Source organism: Panulirus ornatus, chromosome 57 (genome assembly GCF_036320965.1).
Source record: "Panulirus ornatus isolate Po-2019 chromosome 57, ASM3632096v1, whole genome shotgun sequence".
In the NCBI taxonomy this organism is placed as follows: Eukaryota; Metazoa; Arthropoda; class Malacostraca; order Decapoda; family Palinuridae; genus Panulirus; species Panulirus ornatus.
Window position 1 is genome coordinate 2,126,301 of NC_092280.1, and position 18,640 is coordinate 2,144,940.

At 38.7% G+C, this 18,640-nt stretch overlaps 1 protein-coding gene across 1 annotated transcript in view; it reads left to right on the plus strand.

Moving 5' to 3' along the window:
• Positions 1 to 15,380, plus strand: part of LOC139766433 (uncharacterized) — a 111,568-nt gene extending 96,188 nt beyond the window's left edge. The window contains exons 3-6 of the mRNA XM_071695118.1: positions 4,793 to 4,928; positions 5,328 to 5,461; positions 12,558 to 12,795; positions 13,878 to 15,380. Of these exons, the coding sequence (XP_071551219.1) occupies positions 4,793 to 4,928; positions 5,328 to 5,461; positions 12,558 to 12,795; positions 13,878 to 14,014 (645 nt within the window). The 3' untranslated portion in view covers positions 14,015 to 15,380. The remainder of the gene's footprint in view (positions 1 to 4,792; positions 4,929 to 5,327; positions 5,462 to 12,557; positions 12,796 to 13,877) is intronic.
• Positions 15,381 to 18,640: the final 3,260 nt, after the last annotated feature.

Genomic DNA, 18,640 nt, shown 5'->3' on the forward strand with positions numbered 1-18,640 from the left:
GCTGGCGTGTCTATCCCCCCCCCAACCCCCTTCCACTTATTTTCTTTTCCTACTATGTAACTGGCTGTTGCACTTTGCTGTTCCTCCAAGTCGCAAGGAAATGACTGTTTTCAAGGCTCAGTAAACACTATGATCGCCTGGATTTTCTCACACACTCCGTTTTCTCTTTTCCTTCTGTCTCTCATTTGTTCAATATATTAATCTACAACGTAACAGATAATGGGATTGTCTATTATGTCATCTACTCCCAGTCTTTGTTTATATTCACTATTATAAACATTCCTCCCGTCGTTGCAGTCCATATATATATATATATATATATATATATATGTATATATATATATATATATACTTTCTTGGGAGGCCTTTGGGTGGTAGTGGAGACTATCGCTGACGTGATTAGGGTGGTCCAATCTGGTTGTCAACAGTACACAAGAGTGTAGTCATACTGAGAACCGCGTCCAGTTGGCTTCGATCCTCCAATCACGTGGATTAGGTACAGATTCACAGCTGGGCTGGACTACGGGGGAATCTAATCTCATTGTTACAATCGTTCTTAGCGATTTTTTTCTTTTGAATCTAAATGCTCCATCAATGTCGTTTCTATAAACATTAGATTAATTTATTGTAGATTATATATCTATCTATTATACCTTCTCGATTTCCTTCAACATGAACTTCGTTATATTCATCATTAGCTAGACTTAGTCTACATCAGCTTTTCGAAGTCTTTATCAACTTTTTTAATTAGTTGAAGGACTATATCTTGGTCACCATGACGGTCTGTCACACAGGAGTAATGAATACATTCCAATTTATCTTTTTGCTTTCTCTCTCTTTTGCCTCGCTGGTAAATATTTACATTTAGCCACAGCTTAAGCTCTCGTTGTGATGTAGTTCTCAGCTGCTCGCCTTTATAAAGACCCCAGCTTAAGCTCCACTCCTCGTTATCTTCAGAAAAAGGAATAAAGAGCTTATGGTCTTTTTCAGAGAGAGAGAGAGAGAGAGAGAGAGAGAGAGAGAGAGAGAGAGAGACAGACTGAGAGAGAGAGAGAGAGTCCTTTTCTCTGCTCTTTCTCGAGAGCTGTCTGTCTCTACTCTCACCTTTACAGAAAACCCATTCTGCAGTCTTCGTCTTTGCAGAGGTTAACCCACTTCCATTTTCACTCTTACAAACATAAACCCATCATTTCCTTCTTACAGAAACATTTCAATTTTTTTTTCTTCATATTTCGTCCATTCTCATCTTCATTCCTATCCACCATCTTTTTACCTGACTCTCCTTAACACCTGCCAAGATCAAAGTTCCTAATCTCACTCATACACTGGTCTTATCCACCTTCATACATGGGTTACAGTCTTCAGTCCTTCCAGTCCCGTACACAAAGACCCCCTCATGTACATCTTCACAATCAACAGTAGCTCCAATCACCACACTCACTCACCTTAATCGCTAGAAGTTGAATCGTCTTCGAACATCAATCTTTTTTCTAAAACTGTCTCTCATGAGAGAAAGTTTTGTCCCTCACCCTGTACATACTGTTGCTAAATATATTCTGGAGTTGATAAATCTAAATGTTTCTACACAATCACGTATTCTATCTATCTGTCTGTTTATCTCTGAGTCTATCTATCGATCTATCTATCTATCAATTTGGAATTACTTATACACAACCTATGCATATATGAATCTCTCTCTCTCTCTCTCTCTCTCTCTCTCTCTCTCTCTCTCTCTCTCTCTCTCTCTCTCTCTCTCTCTCTCTCTCTCATCGTATGATTATTACTACCCGGTAAGATCCTGTACGCTGATTGGATGAGCGTCATAGATCTCGCGTGAGATGATTGGCAGGAAAAGAAAAAAAGCTTGACGTCATGAAGCTTAGAACACATGCAACGCTAAGCTTATCTGGCTACATCCAGCACGTGGGGACTGATACTGAAGATTGTATATGTACGTTGACATGATTGAGTTCTGCATCAAGATTGAGCTCTACCATATATATATATATATATATATATATATATATATATATATATATATATATATATATATACATATACTTAATCGCCGTCTCCCGCGTTAGCGAGGTAGCGCAAGGAAACAGACGAAGAATGTCCCAACCCACCCACATACACACGCACATATACATACATATAAATTTCAACATATACATACATATACATACACAGATATATACATATGTGTATACACATATATATATTCATACTTGCTGCCTTCATTCATTCCCGTCGCCACCCCACGACACATGAAATAGCATCCCCCTCCCCACTCCCCGCGCGAGGTAGCGCTAGGAAAAGACAACAAAGGCCACATTCGTTCACACTCAGTCTCTAGCTGTCATGTAATAATGCACCGAAACCACAGCTCCCTTTCCACATTACACTTGATGGGTGGTAGCATAACGGTCAATCCTCGTGTGGTTGGTCTTTCCATAGAAGCTATGGTGACTTCGTGAATTTTCTTGAGGCGTATCTACCTTTGGTAATTATCAGTCCATCATTTATAGCAACTTTTTCACTGTGACGTTTTCCCTTCCATTTAGTACACTGAATATCCCTGCCTGACCGTGTCGAGCGTTAATCATGTAGCGAAACCATCTAACTTTAGCAATAAATATTCAGGAGAGGCTGATAACTTTTACGCTAAATATACGATGACGATCGCTAACCTTAGCATTCTCTCTACAGTGACGACAGCTAAATGTAGCCTTGTATAAACAGTTGAGACTGCTGATCTTAACCCAGAATACACAGTGGAGACCGCTTACTTAAGTTCTAGATATTTCCTGGACTTCAGCCTCAAGTAGACAGTGAAATCACTAAATCTCACACTCATTATGCAGCGGAGATCGCTAACCTAAGCACTAAACTTTCGCTAAACATGCACTAAATAAGTACGTCTCATATCCCTCATAGATCATTCTACTTCATCCCATTACTGCCTCTGGCTGGCGTCTTGTTTAACAAATCTCTGTTCGTGTCATGCAATCCCATCTCATCCCCCCAAAAAAGATATACATATGTGTGTGTGTGTGTGTGTGTGTGTGTGTGTGTGTGTGTGTGTGTGTGTGTGTGTGTGTGTGTTTCATTTATTTATAACCGTAAATATCGAGATGGTTTTTTTCTCAAAATGATAACGACAATCAACATACAGCAATAAACTCTTCATCATCTCCTCCACGACCATACGTTGCTATAATTCCTTTTCTGTAAATCAGTGTACTAAACTAGCTGGTCCAGTCAGCAATTCCTCTTTAATCCCTGGGAAAGTTGGACGCGTTGCTTGTGTTTCCCAGGCACCCAGAATGCAAATGGAGTGACCTTTTCGTCCTCCAAAAGTACGAAAAAACAAAAAAGAAATAAAAGACCTGAGCATGACTGCGCATTTTACCTGTACGATTTTCCCGCTTTTTTTTCCCACCTTTTTGTAAATTAAAATGTTTCCTGTATAGAGATGTTATCGTACACTATGAGTATATTATGATAAAGGATAAATATTAACTAGAGTAGATATGTAACTTATCCTCTGATTCTCTGGTGATGGATACTGGAAGGGGAACGTATCTTTATGTGTGTATATACGAAAATTAAGACGCTTAGATAGTGGATAATTTCAGATTAAACTGTATCTATTTCCCAGACGAACTTAAAGTGATTCTGTCATCGTATAACCGAGTTATTTGCTGGTCTTAATCACCTTATTTCAACAGCTGTTTTACTATAATTTGTATTTCTTATGTCTTGATATTTTTTCTTTTGGCGACTTGGACTGAGATAGCCATTTGCAAGGCATGAGTAGATAGTGTGCCATTTGTCCACTGGGCTATTGGTAGTGGTGTGCTGATGTAGTCTACAGCAACAGTGGTACCAGTGGCACATGTACCACTACTGGTACGCGAGAGGGGTGTTCAGATGGTACATGTAGATACGCGTACTACGACTGGTGCAGATATGCTACCCAGATGGTACGTGGTGAGGCATATTTACGAATGAACCTATTTCTTTAAACAAATACTGCCAGGTCACTCTTCCTCTCCTGGCATAGAATATGACAAGTTCTCCCCCAATTCTCATATACACTGGGGAACCATATGTCCCCCTCCCTAAATTATAGCCTCAGTTGCTACACCATCTACACATACATTCAGATCCCCTGGCATGAAGACTCGACCCCTTGTGTCAAAAGTACCAAGACACTTCTTCAATCTCACCAAAAAAGAGTACTTCTTTCTTCCTCATTCCCCTCACCACCAGATGGAGCCACAACTCATTCCTCATAGCCACCGTTTGGTCTAACTCACACTGGTCTTCAACTCCTTGACATCAACACAGTTCCACAGCTCCTTCGTATGCAGTGCCAACCCGCCTTCTGTTCTCACTTACCCAAGGACTCACTCTCTGTACATTCTTGGATCGTTTTGACTCATTGCCTTCCAACTATACTCCACTCAGACCTGAAGCATCAAGGTTTGTCTCATCTAACATACAAGTTACCTCTCCCTTCTTCTCATTTATGCTTGCATCCTCGGGGATAAATCCTCGCTTGTCTCTCTCTTCTGTTCCTGTGTTTGGAATCGAATGACACGGCTTCGAAAGACACCATTATCGCACCGTGTTATCAGCAGGTCTTGGGACAAACACATTCGTAAGGCTTCTAACAATCATTAGCTAGTTATAATCCTTTGCCATTCCGTTGTCACATGACCCAACATCAACAGATAACGAGGCAAGACATCAAAGAACTTATCTCCATCATTTCTTGGCCTTCCAGAGGGAATTGTCCACGGGGGAAAAGATCGTCTTAAACAACGTCGAACTGAGTTCGTCTGGCAAATACAAGTGTGAGGTAATCGCCGAGTGGCCCAACTTCCACACAGCCGACAAGAGCGCACCAATGACAGTAGTTCGTGAGTATAAAATTCCATTCTTATTGGATGGTCTCAGAGCATGGCTTCTGGGCAAACGACTTGCAAGATTTTTGAAGACATAGTTTGGTTTCGTTGCTTAGTTGGGTACATCCGTCCATGTTTTTTTTTTGTTTTGTTTTCCAAGTTTCTTTCACATCTGCTCTCTCTCTCTCTCTCTCTCTCTCTCTCTCTCTCTCTCTCTCTCTCTCTCTCTCTCTCTCTCTCTCTCTCTCTCTCTATATATATATATATATATATATATATATATATAGAGAGAGAGAGAGAGAGAGAGAGAGGAGTGTGCAAGTACCCCATCGTAAGGCATCGTTAGCGAGGCGCTAACAAACAGGTGGGTAAATCTCTCCCTAACGTCTCTTACATTATCTCTCTCCCTGACAGAGATCCCGGAGGAGAAACCCCACATCTATGGCACACAGCATGAGTACCACATCGGGGACACAGCCCATCTCACATGCGTCTCGGCTCTGTCCCGTCCTGCAGCTAATCTCACTTGGTTCATTAATGATAAGGAGGTGAGTTTCCTCAACACGAAGATTAGAGAGATAAAAGCCTGATTCCTCAAAGATTAGAGAGATAAAAGCCTGATTCCTCAAAGATTAGAGTGATAAAAGCCTGATTCCTCAAAGGCTTAAGTGTGGAGGAAGGTGAGCTTTGCTAACATTTTAATGTCTCTGGTGTATCAAACTCGATGAGGTGGGTAAGTTTAGTCAGTGTGAGTTTAAAATGTGATGCCTCACTTCTTCAGGACACAACCGGGGGGTAACTATAATACTATCAACCAGAACCTACGAAGTGTGAGTTCTCAAACCTTCAGAACTCGATATGGCTATGCGAGTTCTCCCATCATCTCGATGTCTTAATTCTCAAGGAATCAACACACGTCAATAAGATTTTCCCAGTAGCCTAACGTATCAATATGATGTGAAATCAACAGTGAGTCGCATCATTAATCCTTTAACTGCAAAAGAAAAAAAAATGTCTGATTTCTTGAATGGGTAGATAGCGAGAGATTTTAATTGTTTCGCCAAATTTAAAAGATAAAATACAAATCCATAAAATGTTTACAATTGGTAGGTATTTCAGAACAACAAGGGGTTGAGTTTTGTTTACTGAGTGTCAAATCACATCACTCCTGTCGCTCTGCAATACTGACAATATGAACATCAGATATGAGGGACTGCAGTAACTCAGAAATATTTCCTACATTTAATTGAATTAAAAAGTCCTTCTGTTTCCATGGGAGAAACAATAACAAGGAGAAATCCTGATTGCTAAATCGTCTTTCATGATGCATGTTTCAGGACCTTACAAGAAATTCGGAGGATTTAAGAACAGAGGAGTGAGCCTAAGAGGGTATATCCTCACTTGGCTCACCTCTCCGTTCCTTCTTTTGGAAAATTATAAACGGGAGGAGAGGATTCCAGCCTTTTCAGATATGTCCTATACGTATAAGAAGATTACAGTGTGTCGCATGTTAAAATCATCTATATACATATAGTCCTTTGTGAGATATAGTCACAATTCATCTTCACACACCAACGTTCGCTGAGAAAATTAGCATATATAGAGGAAGCGAAAGTTTAATATGGGTCTGCCACCCCGTACGCAATGCTCCCTCTCTCCCCCATCCCCTGCTATACAACCCCCTTCCCACCCCTGCTATACAGGCCTTGCATATACAATGTGGAAAAAATACTGGACAGCGACTTGGGGACAAGTTTCTTTATGCAAAGTGGAAGAAAGTTTGAAGATGGAGGCTGCTAGATCTGATATTTGCATCTGCTTTCCTTAAGGAGTTTTGCCATTTCAGTTAATTGTCCAATGCTAAAGGCATTGTTAACATTATGTTATGAATTACAGTATATATATATATATATATATATATATATATATATATATATATATATATATATATATATATATATATATATATATATATATATATATATATATATATATGATTACACTAGTCTGTGATGATAGCATGAAGGTTAAATCGCACTTCAGTAGGAGTTCATACAATTATATTTAACATGTAATTTTTCTATACATGTGGCACGACATGTTTCGTGGAGACAGTCCACCTCATCATCAGGTACCAGTACTTAACAAAGTTATTCAAATCCCAACATCACACTTGAGTCCCGCCGTCCAGCACCAATCTGTACAGACCAACCACTGTCCGCTTTGTCTGGCAGTAACCGTTGTAAGGGAGAGTGATTAAGGGGGGTCACGTGGCGGGGGTTAACCTGGGTAGCTGGGTGTGTCTTGAACAACTTTATGTTTTCGTGTTTTGTCAATTCTCTCATAATGATTTGGTTAATGCTAGGATGGGCTTTAAAATTGCCTGGGGGATAAGTTAAAGTTCTTAGTATTAACAATTAAGACAGATTCAATGACGTTACGTGTGGCATAATCAGCAGAGGGGTATAGAATAAAGGGATTTTCAAGATCTATGGCCAGGGTGATCATTTTCATGACAATGTTTAGCGATCGCATTTTTGTGGTCATCCCTGCGTACTGCATGACGGTGCTAATAACACCACCTCTCCGTTACAGGTTTTCCTGTCTGGCTCATATCAATATATTTACATGCCTTGCATTTGACGGTGTAAATACTCCCAATTGTTGTATGGTTTGGTCTACTATTTATTAAGGTGCTATTGCCTATAATGGCATTATTGTACTGGAAAGCAGTATTACAAGCACTCTTTTTATAATATGTCTTAGATTACCTAAGTTTGGAGAATAGGGCAACACTAAACATTTAGATTTATCCTTATTTGTCACATTTTTGTTACAAGCATATATATATGCTTTTGTCACAAGTATATATATATATATATATATATATATATATATATATATATATATATATATATATATATATATATATATATATATAGAATAAAGGACAATGAATCTACAAAAATTAGCGGAAAAAAAGAGAGATTCTTTGATGCGACTCTCGCTTCCACTGGTGACCTGGTCACTAAAAAACCTGAGTCCCCCCTAAAAAAAAGAAAATGGTAAAAGGTTTCAGTGCATTGTACAGGAATGGTGGATGTGCAATGCTGGAGAGGACGCGCTCGACGGAGAGAATGGTATGGAGTGAGGTTTGCCGTACGATTGTTGGTAGAGAGAGAGAGAGAGAGAGAGAGAGAGAGAGAGAGAGAGAGAGAGAGAGAGAGTGAGCAGATATTGAGCAACAGAAAGCACTTCCAAGACAAAACACAATAAATGACTAATATCTACTGAAATAAAAGGAGAAGGGAGAAGGAAAGATAGAGTTGATGAAGAAAAAGAAAAGAGAGAAATACGTGAAGTAGGACTCTCTCTCTCTCTCTCTCTCTCTCTCTCTCTCTCTCTCTCTGAAACAGCCTCAAGGAAGAAAGATCACCCGAGAAAATACCCTTCGTATAAAAGATCAGTCCTGCCTACAGGCCAAACCTGCCTCTCTATCTGTTTTCATTTAATTTCAAGTTGACTCCAGGTGAGGCTGTCTTACCTTGATGGAGAGAATTGCAAATGCATACGTAATTAGAATAGATGTTTGGCTTTATGTATCAGGGAGTTAAGAACCCCTAGCAGTAGAAATACAGGACGAAATTCCCCTTTCTCGGTACCTTATAGTTTATATAGAGGATTCTAGTCACAGACGAAACACCTCACTGAACTAGGACTTACGTGAAACATCAAAATAATACAGAGAAATAAAGAAAAGAAAAATAACAATAACTAAAGATTTTGAAGGAAGAAAACTGTCTTTTACGGAAGGTTCAGTTAGTATCTCCTTGGGAAAAAAAAAAAATGAGAAGGTAAAGAGTTTCAAAGCTTAGCGGTGTAAAGAAAAAAACAGACATGATAACCACCCACTCTTGAATTGCCAAAGGCCAGACAGTAGTAATCGCGTGACTCAGCCGCTTGTCAAGTCCACATTCCGTCCCTATTTTACACTGTTTCATTGGACGATTTATTGATAATATCCTGTGTTCATCACCAGAGGTTCTGGGTTTAAATTGTCATTGTTTAAAGTCATGTTAACTACATTCCTGTTATCAATGACGCAAATATGAACGGTGTTAACCCTGTTGTCTGGCCCATAAAGCTATAAAGCTAAACAGAATTCTGAGAGCTATAACCAAAGCCCAGACATGTTATTACTACTTCGAGAAAAGCTGTTCTATAGATTTATAGCTGTGATTTATTGATATTTCTTCCTCTGACGTCCAATAAAGTATAGTTTTTTGTCTCCCTGGTACTCTATAGATCAAAACCTGGCACTTCTCACTTTTTATAAGACTGCCAGTGTATCATGAGAGTCAACACTAATCACAATTGATATATGTCACATGTAATGACAGTGGATTATTGGAACCAGGTAAATATGCGTGAATGATTGCCACGAGGGAAGATTCATATGAATACTGTATAATATTCATGTAAATACAAGTAGATAAATGGTACTATGGATTATTCATGTGAATATAAGTGGGTCATTGGAGCGATGCAATATTCATTCAACAATGGATGAAGTACTGGAACTGTGAAATTCTTACTTATTTACGTTTAATTAACTCTTTGTTTGGGTAATTAACTGATACAAAAGAACATCATGAGTCTTGATTGTCCATAATGGTTTTCCAGATCTTCTATCTGCACTGAGTAAGAGGGATCAAATCTTCTGCACTGAGTAAAAAGGATCAAATCTTCCTTCATATCAAAGCTGAGTGGCTACAATTCTTGATTAACTGTTCACGAAAGAATTGAAATGGCGCCCCTTGGCATACGAGAGGTCTGAAATGGTGCTCTTACTTTGAGCCTCAAACCTGTGTGAAGGATTACGGGTCTTCTGTCTCGTTAGAATTTTGACTTAGACAAGATTTCCCAGCATGTATCGTCCGCTTAAACTTCCCCATAATTAGTCTTAGATATAGAAAAAGAATTTTTAGAGGTTCTATGAAAAAGAAAAAAACCTATATACAGCTTTTTCATGAGATTTAGAAATAGAGAAGATACTAATGGTAGATTACAGAAAGATACTGCGGGTTAGAAAACTGAATGAAATTCTATGTTATGTGGCTCCCATGACGATTATGTAGACATGTGAGAAGTATGTGATTATGGTGTTATGACTCACAAGACGACACCATATATCAGGACTGAGTTATCTTATCTCAATAGATAAGAAATAGCTAGTAGTCTGCACTTACTGGAATATAAGCAGGGAGGGATTGAGATATACTGAAAGGCAGAGTAAAATTATCTAATTTGCTTCAAAAGAGTATGCAGACACACACGCACACACACACACACACACACACACACACACACACACACACACACACACACACACACACACACACACACACACAAACAAACAAACATACACACACACACACACACACAACACACACACACACACACACACACACACACACACACACACACACACACACACACACACACACACATAATTTGTCAGAAAAAAAATATTATGGCAATGAGACTGAATCTACTTTACGATCAATCTCTGCCATTCCAGGAAAGGTGACACTAGTGGCGGGATAACGTGACGCATGGATGATGGTGAGCAGTGTGACGGATGGAGCGTGACGGGTTAAGTGTGACGGTTGGAGTATTACAGGTGAAGTGTGACGTGCCAAGTGTAACGGGGGAAGTGCGAAGTGCCAAGTGTAACGGGGGAAGTGTGACGTGCCAAGTGTGACGGGGAAGTGTGACGTGCCAAGTGTGACGGGGGAAGTGTGACGTGCCAAGTGTAACGGGGGAAGTGTGACGTGCCAAGTGTAACGGGGGAAGTGTGACGTGCCAAGTGTGACGGGTAATGTGTGACGTATGACTGATGACAGGAGTAATGTGACGTGAGTAGCGTGACGGATTGAGAAATAAGAATCATAATAATTATATTCTATATAACCCTGGATTCCTGTTGTTGAAAATTCCAAACTGCGCTACAGTCAGAAGCAGGGAATTATGGACTCCTTTTTGGGGGTGCGAACTTCCTCGAGGAAAATGTACTCCTTTTCATCCACTGCGGAGGATACAGTCTAGCCGATACGATCTCTGCTTAAGCAATGCAGGCGGAGTACGGTAACACACACACACACACACACACACACACACACACACACACACACACACACAGCATTATTTTTCCGCATAATTAATGAGCAAACAACTTTTCGCTTGTTTACTTGGCACTTTCATTGTAATATAAACATAGAGGAAATGTTACCTGAGCTCATATTGAACATCTAAATATTGTGTGAATCTTTAACATGTTTCTAGTTATGACTTCAGAAAATGGAGAACATCATATAAAGAATGGGAAATTAATTCACAGATCTGAGAATTTCTGGTGAATATACATTGATGGTAACCATGGTCATCTTTAATGGTGAGGCTATCTATGATGAAGGCATGAATGATCAATGAATGAAAAAAGTCAAAATGAATACTTTAGTATTATTCACAGTATTATTTTGTCGCAAATGCAAATCTCCATCAAAAACACCATGAAGCGGGATAATCAAATTACCATGAGTGTGTTCCGTTCCAGTGTGTGTTCTCTTTTTCATCTGTACAACACATACAAACACAACCGGATAAAGATTCCGTTCCATTGTGTTCTCTTTATCCCACCGAAACACCAGCCAACACCACAACACAAAGGTATATAAAGAAATTAATGGATTGTCTCGATAACCATTACTTGAAATCAAATAATGAAGAATTCTATTGGCAGTATAAACCCGGACCACAAAAATCCACTATCCGGTCGGTTCATTCCATCTGTTCCTGACACAGGAAAGTAAACAAAGAAATATTTGGCTGGCGTTACAGTTGGTCTACAGATCTAGCGACTCAGTGTTGATAAAAGTTCGCCTTTTTGACTCTTCCTCTTTTTGACGACTCTCTCTCTCTCTCTCTCTCTCTCTCTCTCTCTCTCTCTCTCTCTCTCTCTCTCTCTAAGTGAACCAGAGGAAGCAATACGTCAAAACCTTCTTTTTCCATAGAAAAAAAGAGAACAAAAAACAAAAGGAAGCTCACTATACATCATCTCCTAATTTGATATCACACAGATATATCTTCGGTTGGCGTGGACTGAAATGGACCTCTCTCTCTCTCTCTCTCTCTCTCTCTCTCTCTCTCTCTCTCTCTCTCTCTCTCTCTCTCTCTCTCTCACTTTATCAATTCTTGAACTGAACGTCTCTAAAGTGATCGGTTTTTTGAGGCAGTTCCATATACGGTCTTGACCTGACACCATAAACAAGGTACAATTTCATTCACTGTATTCTATTATCTCTATATTTTTCACTTGACTGATGACAGCAGTGCCCTAGGAGATACATCATTGATATTTGTGATTTATTATGTATTTATTTACTTTTACCAATAGGTACAAAGACAGTACATCATCCATATGTATTTTGGTATAAGTAATGTATTCCAGGGCGCTGTACGTCATCTGTATATGTTTACCGCGATAAATCCTGCTATTGTGGTAAGAGGAGGAGGGAGGGAGAGGTTTTTTTCAGTGATACGACCTGTATGTGTTTGACTGTGGTAACATCTGCTCCCCCACAGGCCCCGAGGGAGTACATCATCCACATAAACAGCACTGGCTCCGAGCACGGGCTGGTGGAGACCAGGAAGGGCCTGCAGTTTGTGGTGTCCCGCGAACACTTCCACGACGGTGAGATGAACCTCCGGTGCTCCGCCAAGATCTCCAGCTTGTACTACAAGACCCAGCAACACAGCGTCGACGGCCAGCTCACCTACAGCGTCCCCGTGATGGAGTCCCGTGACATCTCGGCCATTGCAGGTACGTCACTCATGGTCCTCTGGTGATTTCTGATGAGGTGGTTGAGTCAGGTTCGTTTTTGGGGGTCGAGTCAGGTTCGTTTTTGGGGGTCGAGTCAGGTTCGTTTTTGGGGGGTCGAGTCAGATTCGTTTTGGGGGGTCGAGTCAGATTCGTTTTTGGGGGTCGAGTCAGGTTCGTTTTGGGGGTCGAGTCAGGTTCGTTTTGGGGGTCGAGTCAGGTTCGTTTTGGGGGTCGAGTCAGGTTCGTTTTGGGGGGTTTCTGGTCGAGACACAGTAATGATCCGTAGATCGATCATGGGTTGGTAGTTCCGCAACCAGCCACTGTAATGAGTACCCATGTAACCCACTAGCCATGAATGGGTGGGTAGGTGACCTCTACGTCATTCACAAAGGGTTCGAAGTCTCGAGTCTCTGTCCGAACCTAGTGAATCACTAATACGAATACGATGATAGTTATAAGGTCTCTACAATCACCATAGCAGTTGTTATACAACCAGATCGACGAATTAAGGAGTAAAAATACCGAAAGTATCAACACCAGGACGACTCAGCCTCCAGGGAAATGAGGAAAGAGAACAAGCGACACACTGAACCTGTAGTTCGAGCGTCCCCAGCGACCACCTGTTTTTTGAACCATTTTTTTTGTTGTGTGTCTGGACGTCTTGCTTCACAAGATTTCAGGTTTTTTTCTTTTTCGTCTGATATTCGAAGAATAATTATCTACGTTTTTTTCCTCTCTGAATTTGTTCCTGTTGTATTAACTGTATTCACAGCATCATTCGTTACTGTATTATTGGTTTTGCCAATGATTGACCTGTGATGGAAATACAGGATTGAAATAAAGCTGAATTGGGAGATTTTTCAAACTGGCTCAAGCTTTTTAGATATATCTTCTAACCAGGCAATTTCAAACAGCTCTTAGATCTTTAGATTTGTGTATGTAATCAGCTATTGGTAATTAACGATTTGTACTCTACGGGGAGGGAGTCCTATGTGTGTGTGTGTGTGTGTGTGTGTGTGTGTGTGTGTGTGTGTGTGTGTGTGTGTTACCACAATCCTAACCAGTTTATCTCCCTCACACAGGCGGCGGCAGCAGCCTCCGTTGCGGACATCAACACCACCAAAATCACCAACAGCAAGTGCTGGTGATGGCTCTCGTCACACTGACGCTTGTGTTGGAGAAGGTGTTGACGAAGATGGTGGAGATCACCCCCAGCTGACTTCCCATAGCTCGTTCCAACCTCCCTCTTCCCCTACACTCAACTCTGCACTCGCTGGAGTGAGGCAAACACAACGAGAGACGCAGTCAGGAGCAACCATTTCATCAATGGATAAGTAGATACTTTTGATCCATGGACATAAAAGATACTATCTATCTTTGGGTGAGAAGTTAGCTAGTTGACGAGTACTAAGTGCTAGCACCATGAGCGGTGAAACCTCCAAATCTCTAGGTAGAAAATCATATAAAATTTTCGTGGTTTGCAAGCGATTCGCCTCAAAGCGTTGGGGCTCAGGTGTCGGATCAAGAGATGAATTGCAGTTGATAGCATTCTATGAAGTCTCTAAATTATGAACGGTTAAAAGAACGGAACTATACCTAAAAGAACTGTTATAGTTAGAGCTAACAATAATGCTATACCTAAATGAACTATGAATGAAAGCGCTAAGGAGCTGTGCTATGCTTAAAAGAAGTTATGGTGAGAGTTAAGAAAACGAGACATACCTAAAGGACCTGTTCTGATAAAAATAAAAGAAAGGGTCTATACCTAAAGGAACTGTTCTGGTATAATGGTGCTTGAGTATAATAACTGTAAAGTGAGACTTATTTTCTATCTGCACGTAAACAGAAACTATGTCTTTTATTGATTTAGGATTAAGAACAATGATTCTTTGTGACTACTTCCTGCTCTTTTTTCTTCTTTGTCATAGTCAGCCCTTATCTGCCTAAGGGCTGCAGAATTCGAAGCTGAAAGGGCAAATCAGTTTCTGATCCTTATTCTTAAGATCCTTTACTTTACCCACATTTATTCACAGTGATCATCATTGTACAGGAGAGAAGAACTATTGATGTCTTTACAGTCTTCCTCATAAAGTTTTTAAGAGTCTGTGAAGAATAGAGATGTAGATATAATTGTGTTATTTCAGTGATATTCTGATTATGTGGGTGGTTTCAACGGCTTCTTCTTCCACATTTTCTACATGTGCGGACCAAAAATGGAATTCCCAAGAGGTCCCTAAGGAAGCGATGCTTTTCCCCATCTCGTTTTCTTTTCATGCTGTTTACACTTACGTAAATGCACACCTTCCTTATGTAAATCTTGGTGTAAGGCAAATATAACGTGTGTAAGGTAATGAGCCATATTGTAAAACAGATTCAGCCTTGGATTAATAAGATTTATGCAAATGAGAGTAATATTAGCATCTGAAATAATCAGATCTCTTCGTCAAAGGTGTATGGAGGGAAGAAAGACTTACCCAGTGATTTTTAACTACTATGTAGTCCCCTGTAGCCCAGAGCTGATGGTCTAGGTGGGAGTTTGTGACTACATACATACATACATACATGCATACATACATACAAACACACAAACAAACTATATATATATATATATATATATATATATATATATATATATATATATATATATATATATATATATATATATATATATATATATATATATATATATATATATATATATACACTAATCTATGATGATAGTTATGAAGGTGAAATCACACTTTAGTAGTTCATAAAATTATATTTAACATGTAATTTTTCTATACATGTTGCACATGTTTCGTGGAGACAATCCACCTCATCATCAGGTGCCAGTACTTAACAAAGTTATTTAAATCCCAACATCACACTTGAGTCCCGCCGTCCAGCACCAATCTGTACAGACCAACCACTGTCCGCTTTGTCTGGCAGTAACCGTTGTAAGGGAGAGTGATTAAGGGGGGTCACGTGGCGGGGGTTGACCTGGGTAGCTGGGTGTGTCTTGACCAACTTATTTTCGTGTTTTGTCAATTCTCTCATAATGATTTGGTTAATGCTAGGATGGGCTTTAAAATTGCCTGGGGGATAAGTTAAAGTTCTTAGTATTAGCAATTAAGACAGATTCAATGACGTTACGTGTGGCATAATCAGCAGAGGGGTATAGAATAACGGGATTTTCAAGATCTATGGCCAGGGTGATCATTTTCATGACAATGTTTAGCGATCGCATTTTTGTGGTCATCCCTGCGTACTGCATGACGGAGCCAATAACATCTCTCCCTTACAACGGTTACTGCCAGACAAAGCGGACAGTGGTTGGTCTGTACAGATTGGTGTTGGACGGCGGGACTCAAGTGTGATGTTGGGATTTAGATAACTTTGTTAAGTACTGGCACCTGATGATGAGGTGGATTGTCTCCACGAAACATGTCGTGCCACATGTATAGAAAAATTACATGTTAAATAAAACTGTATGAACTCCTACTGAAGTGCGATTTTACCTTCATATATATATATATATATATATATGTCATATGTCATATGTCATATATATATATATATATATATATATATATATATATATATATATATATATATATATATATATATATATATATATATATATATATATATATATATGAAGGTAAAATCGCACTTCAGTAGGAGTTCATACAGTTTTATTTAACATGTAATTTTTCTATACATATATATATATATATATATATATATATATATATATATATATATATATTGCAAAGTCTTATGTGATGAAGTATAAGTAGTTCGTTTTGCAAATTCTTGAAAATGCCTTTCTAAGTAATAGTGATTCACTAGAAGCCTCCTTGTAAGTAGTCATAAGTCGATATCTAAGTACACAATTCTCCTTTAGATTTCCGTCAGATATTCTTGTATCTAGGTCAGCGAAGGTCAATGGCCACGTATCTTGTGGGAACAGACCGTGGTTCATAATAACTTGTAAACATAATGATAAGCTGAATTACCTTACTCAAAGAGAACGATATTATTCGAAAGCTTTACCATAAAGAACTGAACATATCTACGTATTTTTTTCCTTTTTTTTTAAGATTGAGACGAGCAGTTATATAGATATGTAGTTCTACGACAAAAAAAAATATGTCATTCACTATGAATTGCAACTTGATTTTCATATCTTATACAATGACTTTATTATCTATACGAGGCCGAAAGACTGATGAATATTATTCATGAATGTAAAGTTCTAATCGCATCTTTTATGATGACTTTATTCGTATTTAATTTAACTCCAAGTTCATCAACACATTCTTACTGCCAAACCATCAACTCTGTGTCCCATAAGGGAAGTATGATGTGCAACTGTGGAATAAATGCTTTTGCATAAAATTGCACTTTGATGAAGATCTGGAAGAAAAGAGAATAGTGAAGCTCGAACTAGATGCCACAGAAATCCACACAGATACACACACACACACACACACACACACACATACACGTACTTCTCACAGTCACATGTTCACACTCACATTCTCCCAGTTAGCATAGCAAATACACTTATATATGGACAATAGATGACAAACTCTAGATCAACATTTTCATTTTTTTCATAGGAAAATCATGGGATATGTAAATGTATATTAGTTATGTACATAGTAAATAGAAAGGAGGATCAGAGAAGAACTTTGATTGCCTCTCTTGTAACAAATTCTTTATATACTTATGAATATAAGTAGGTGATGTAGATGATTACTTATATGAGAAATGTGATACTCTTTACTGCTTGTTACTTTTCCTACTGCAATTTGTACTTCTACTACTACTACTACTACTACTACTACTACTGCTATCAATTCTGTTACTACTACTACTACTATCACTAATACTGCTACTACTGCTACTACTACTTCCACTACTTATACGGGACATGAACTTAAGTGCTTCTTTTACTCATTTATCAAAATGTACATTTTAGCTGGATTTTCAAACTGTTTTCTGAACTGTTTACAAAGAAGTGTTTTATTCAATAGTTATGATCAATGAAAAAGGGCCTTTGTTATGAGCCATTTAATAAGGGGTTAAATGTCCTCTATCATAGTGTTTCTAGTTTTTATATCTTTAGCTAATCTAGGGTGAATATATATAATTGTTTTATGGAAAAGTATAGAAAAAGAACTGTTACTTTCTACCTGATATTGAATAGACTTATTCTGCTGCTATATACAGTGAGAACGAATATAGATACCACAATGCAGCAAAGCTAATGGAAAATAGACGTTATGAACTGAACACAATTTATCTGTTTCCCTGAAGTGTAAGTGTTTGAGATAACACAGCAAATGATGATGTACACTGCTGTGTGAATAAAAAACAGTACACTCAACTGAGTGTTTGAAAAAGGAATTTTTGAGTGCCTGAAAATTAGGGAGATGTGTTTTGAGCTAACTGAAGGAACAGAAATATTAGAAAGTGATGCATATGTGATAGTAAATGACCATAGAAATTCTGAAGTGTACAATAAGTTGGAAAATAATTAAAATGTGTTTGTGAATAAGAAAAGTGATTCTAGAAAAAAAATGTACATGTGTTTAAGACTTACCAAAAACTTTTGGGGTGCAGAGAATTGTGTATATGTATTTTTGAATGAAAAAGAAATTCTGGAGAGAAAATTTATCAGAAAATCACAAACTAAGTTTGTAACTCAGCGATACTTCTTCAAACGAAGCCCGACATCAGATGCATTAAGACAGGCAATAAGAAACCACCCAGAAAATAGAAAAAAAAATCTGATATTTTCACATTAATCTCAACCATATTTTGACGAGTTAGCCAACTACAACCAAATTGTTCT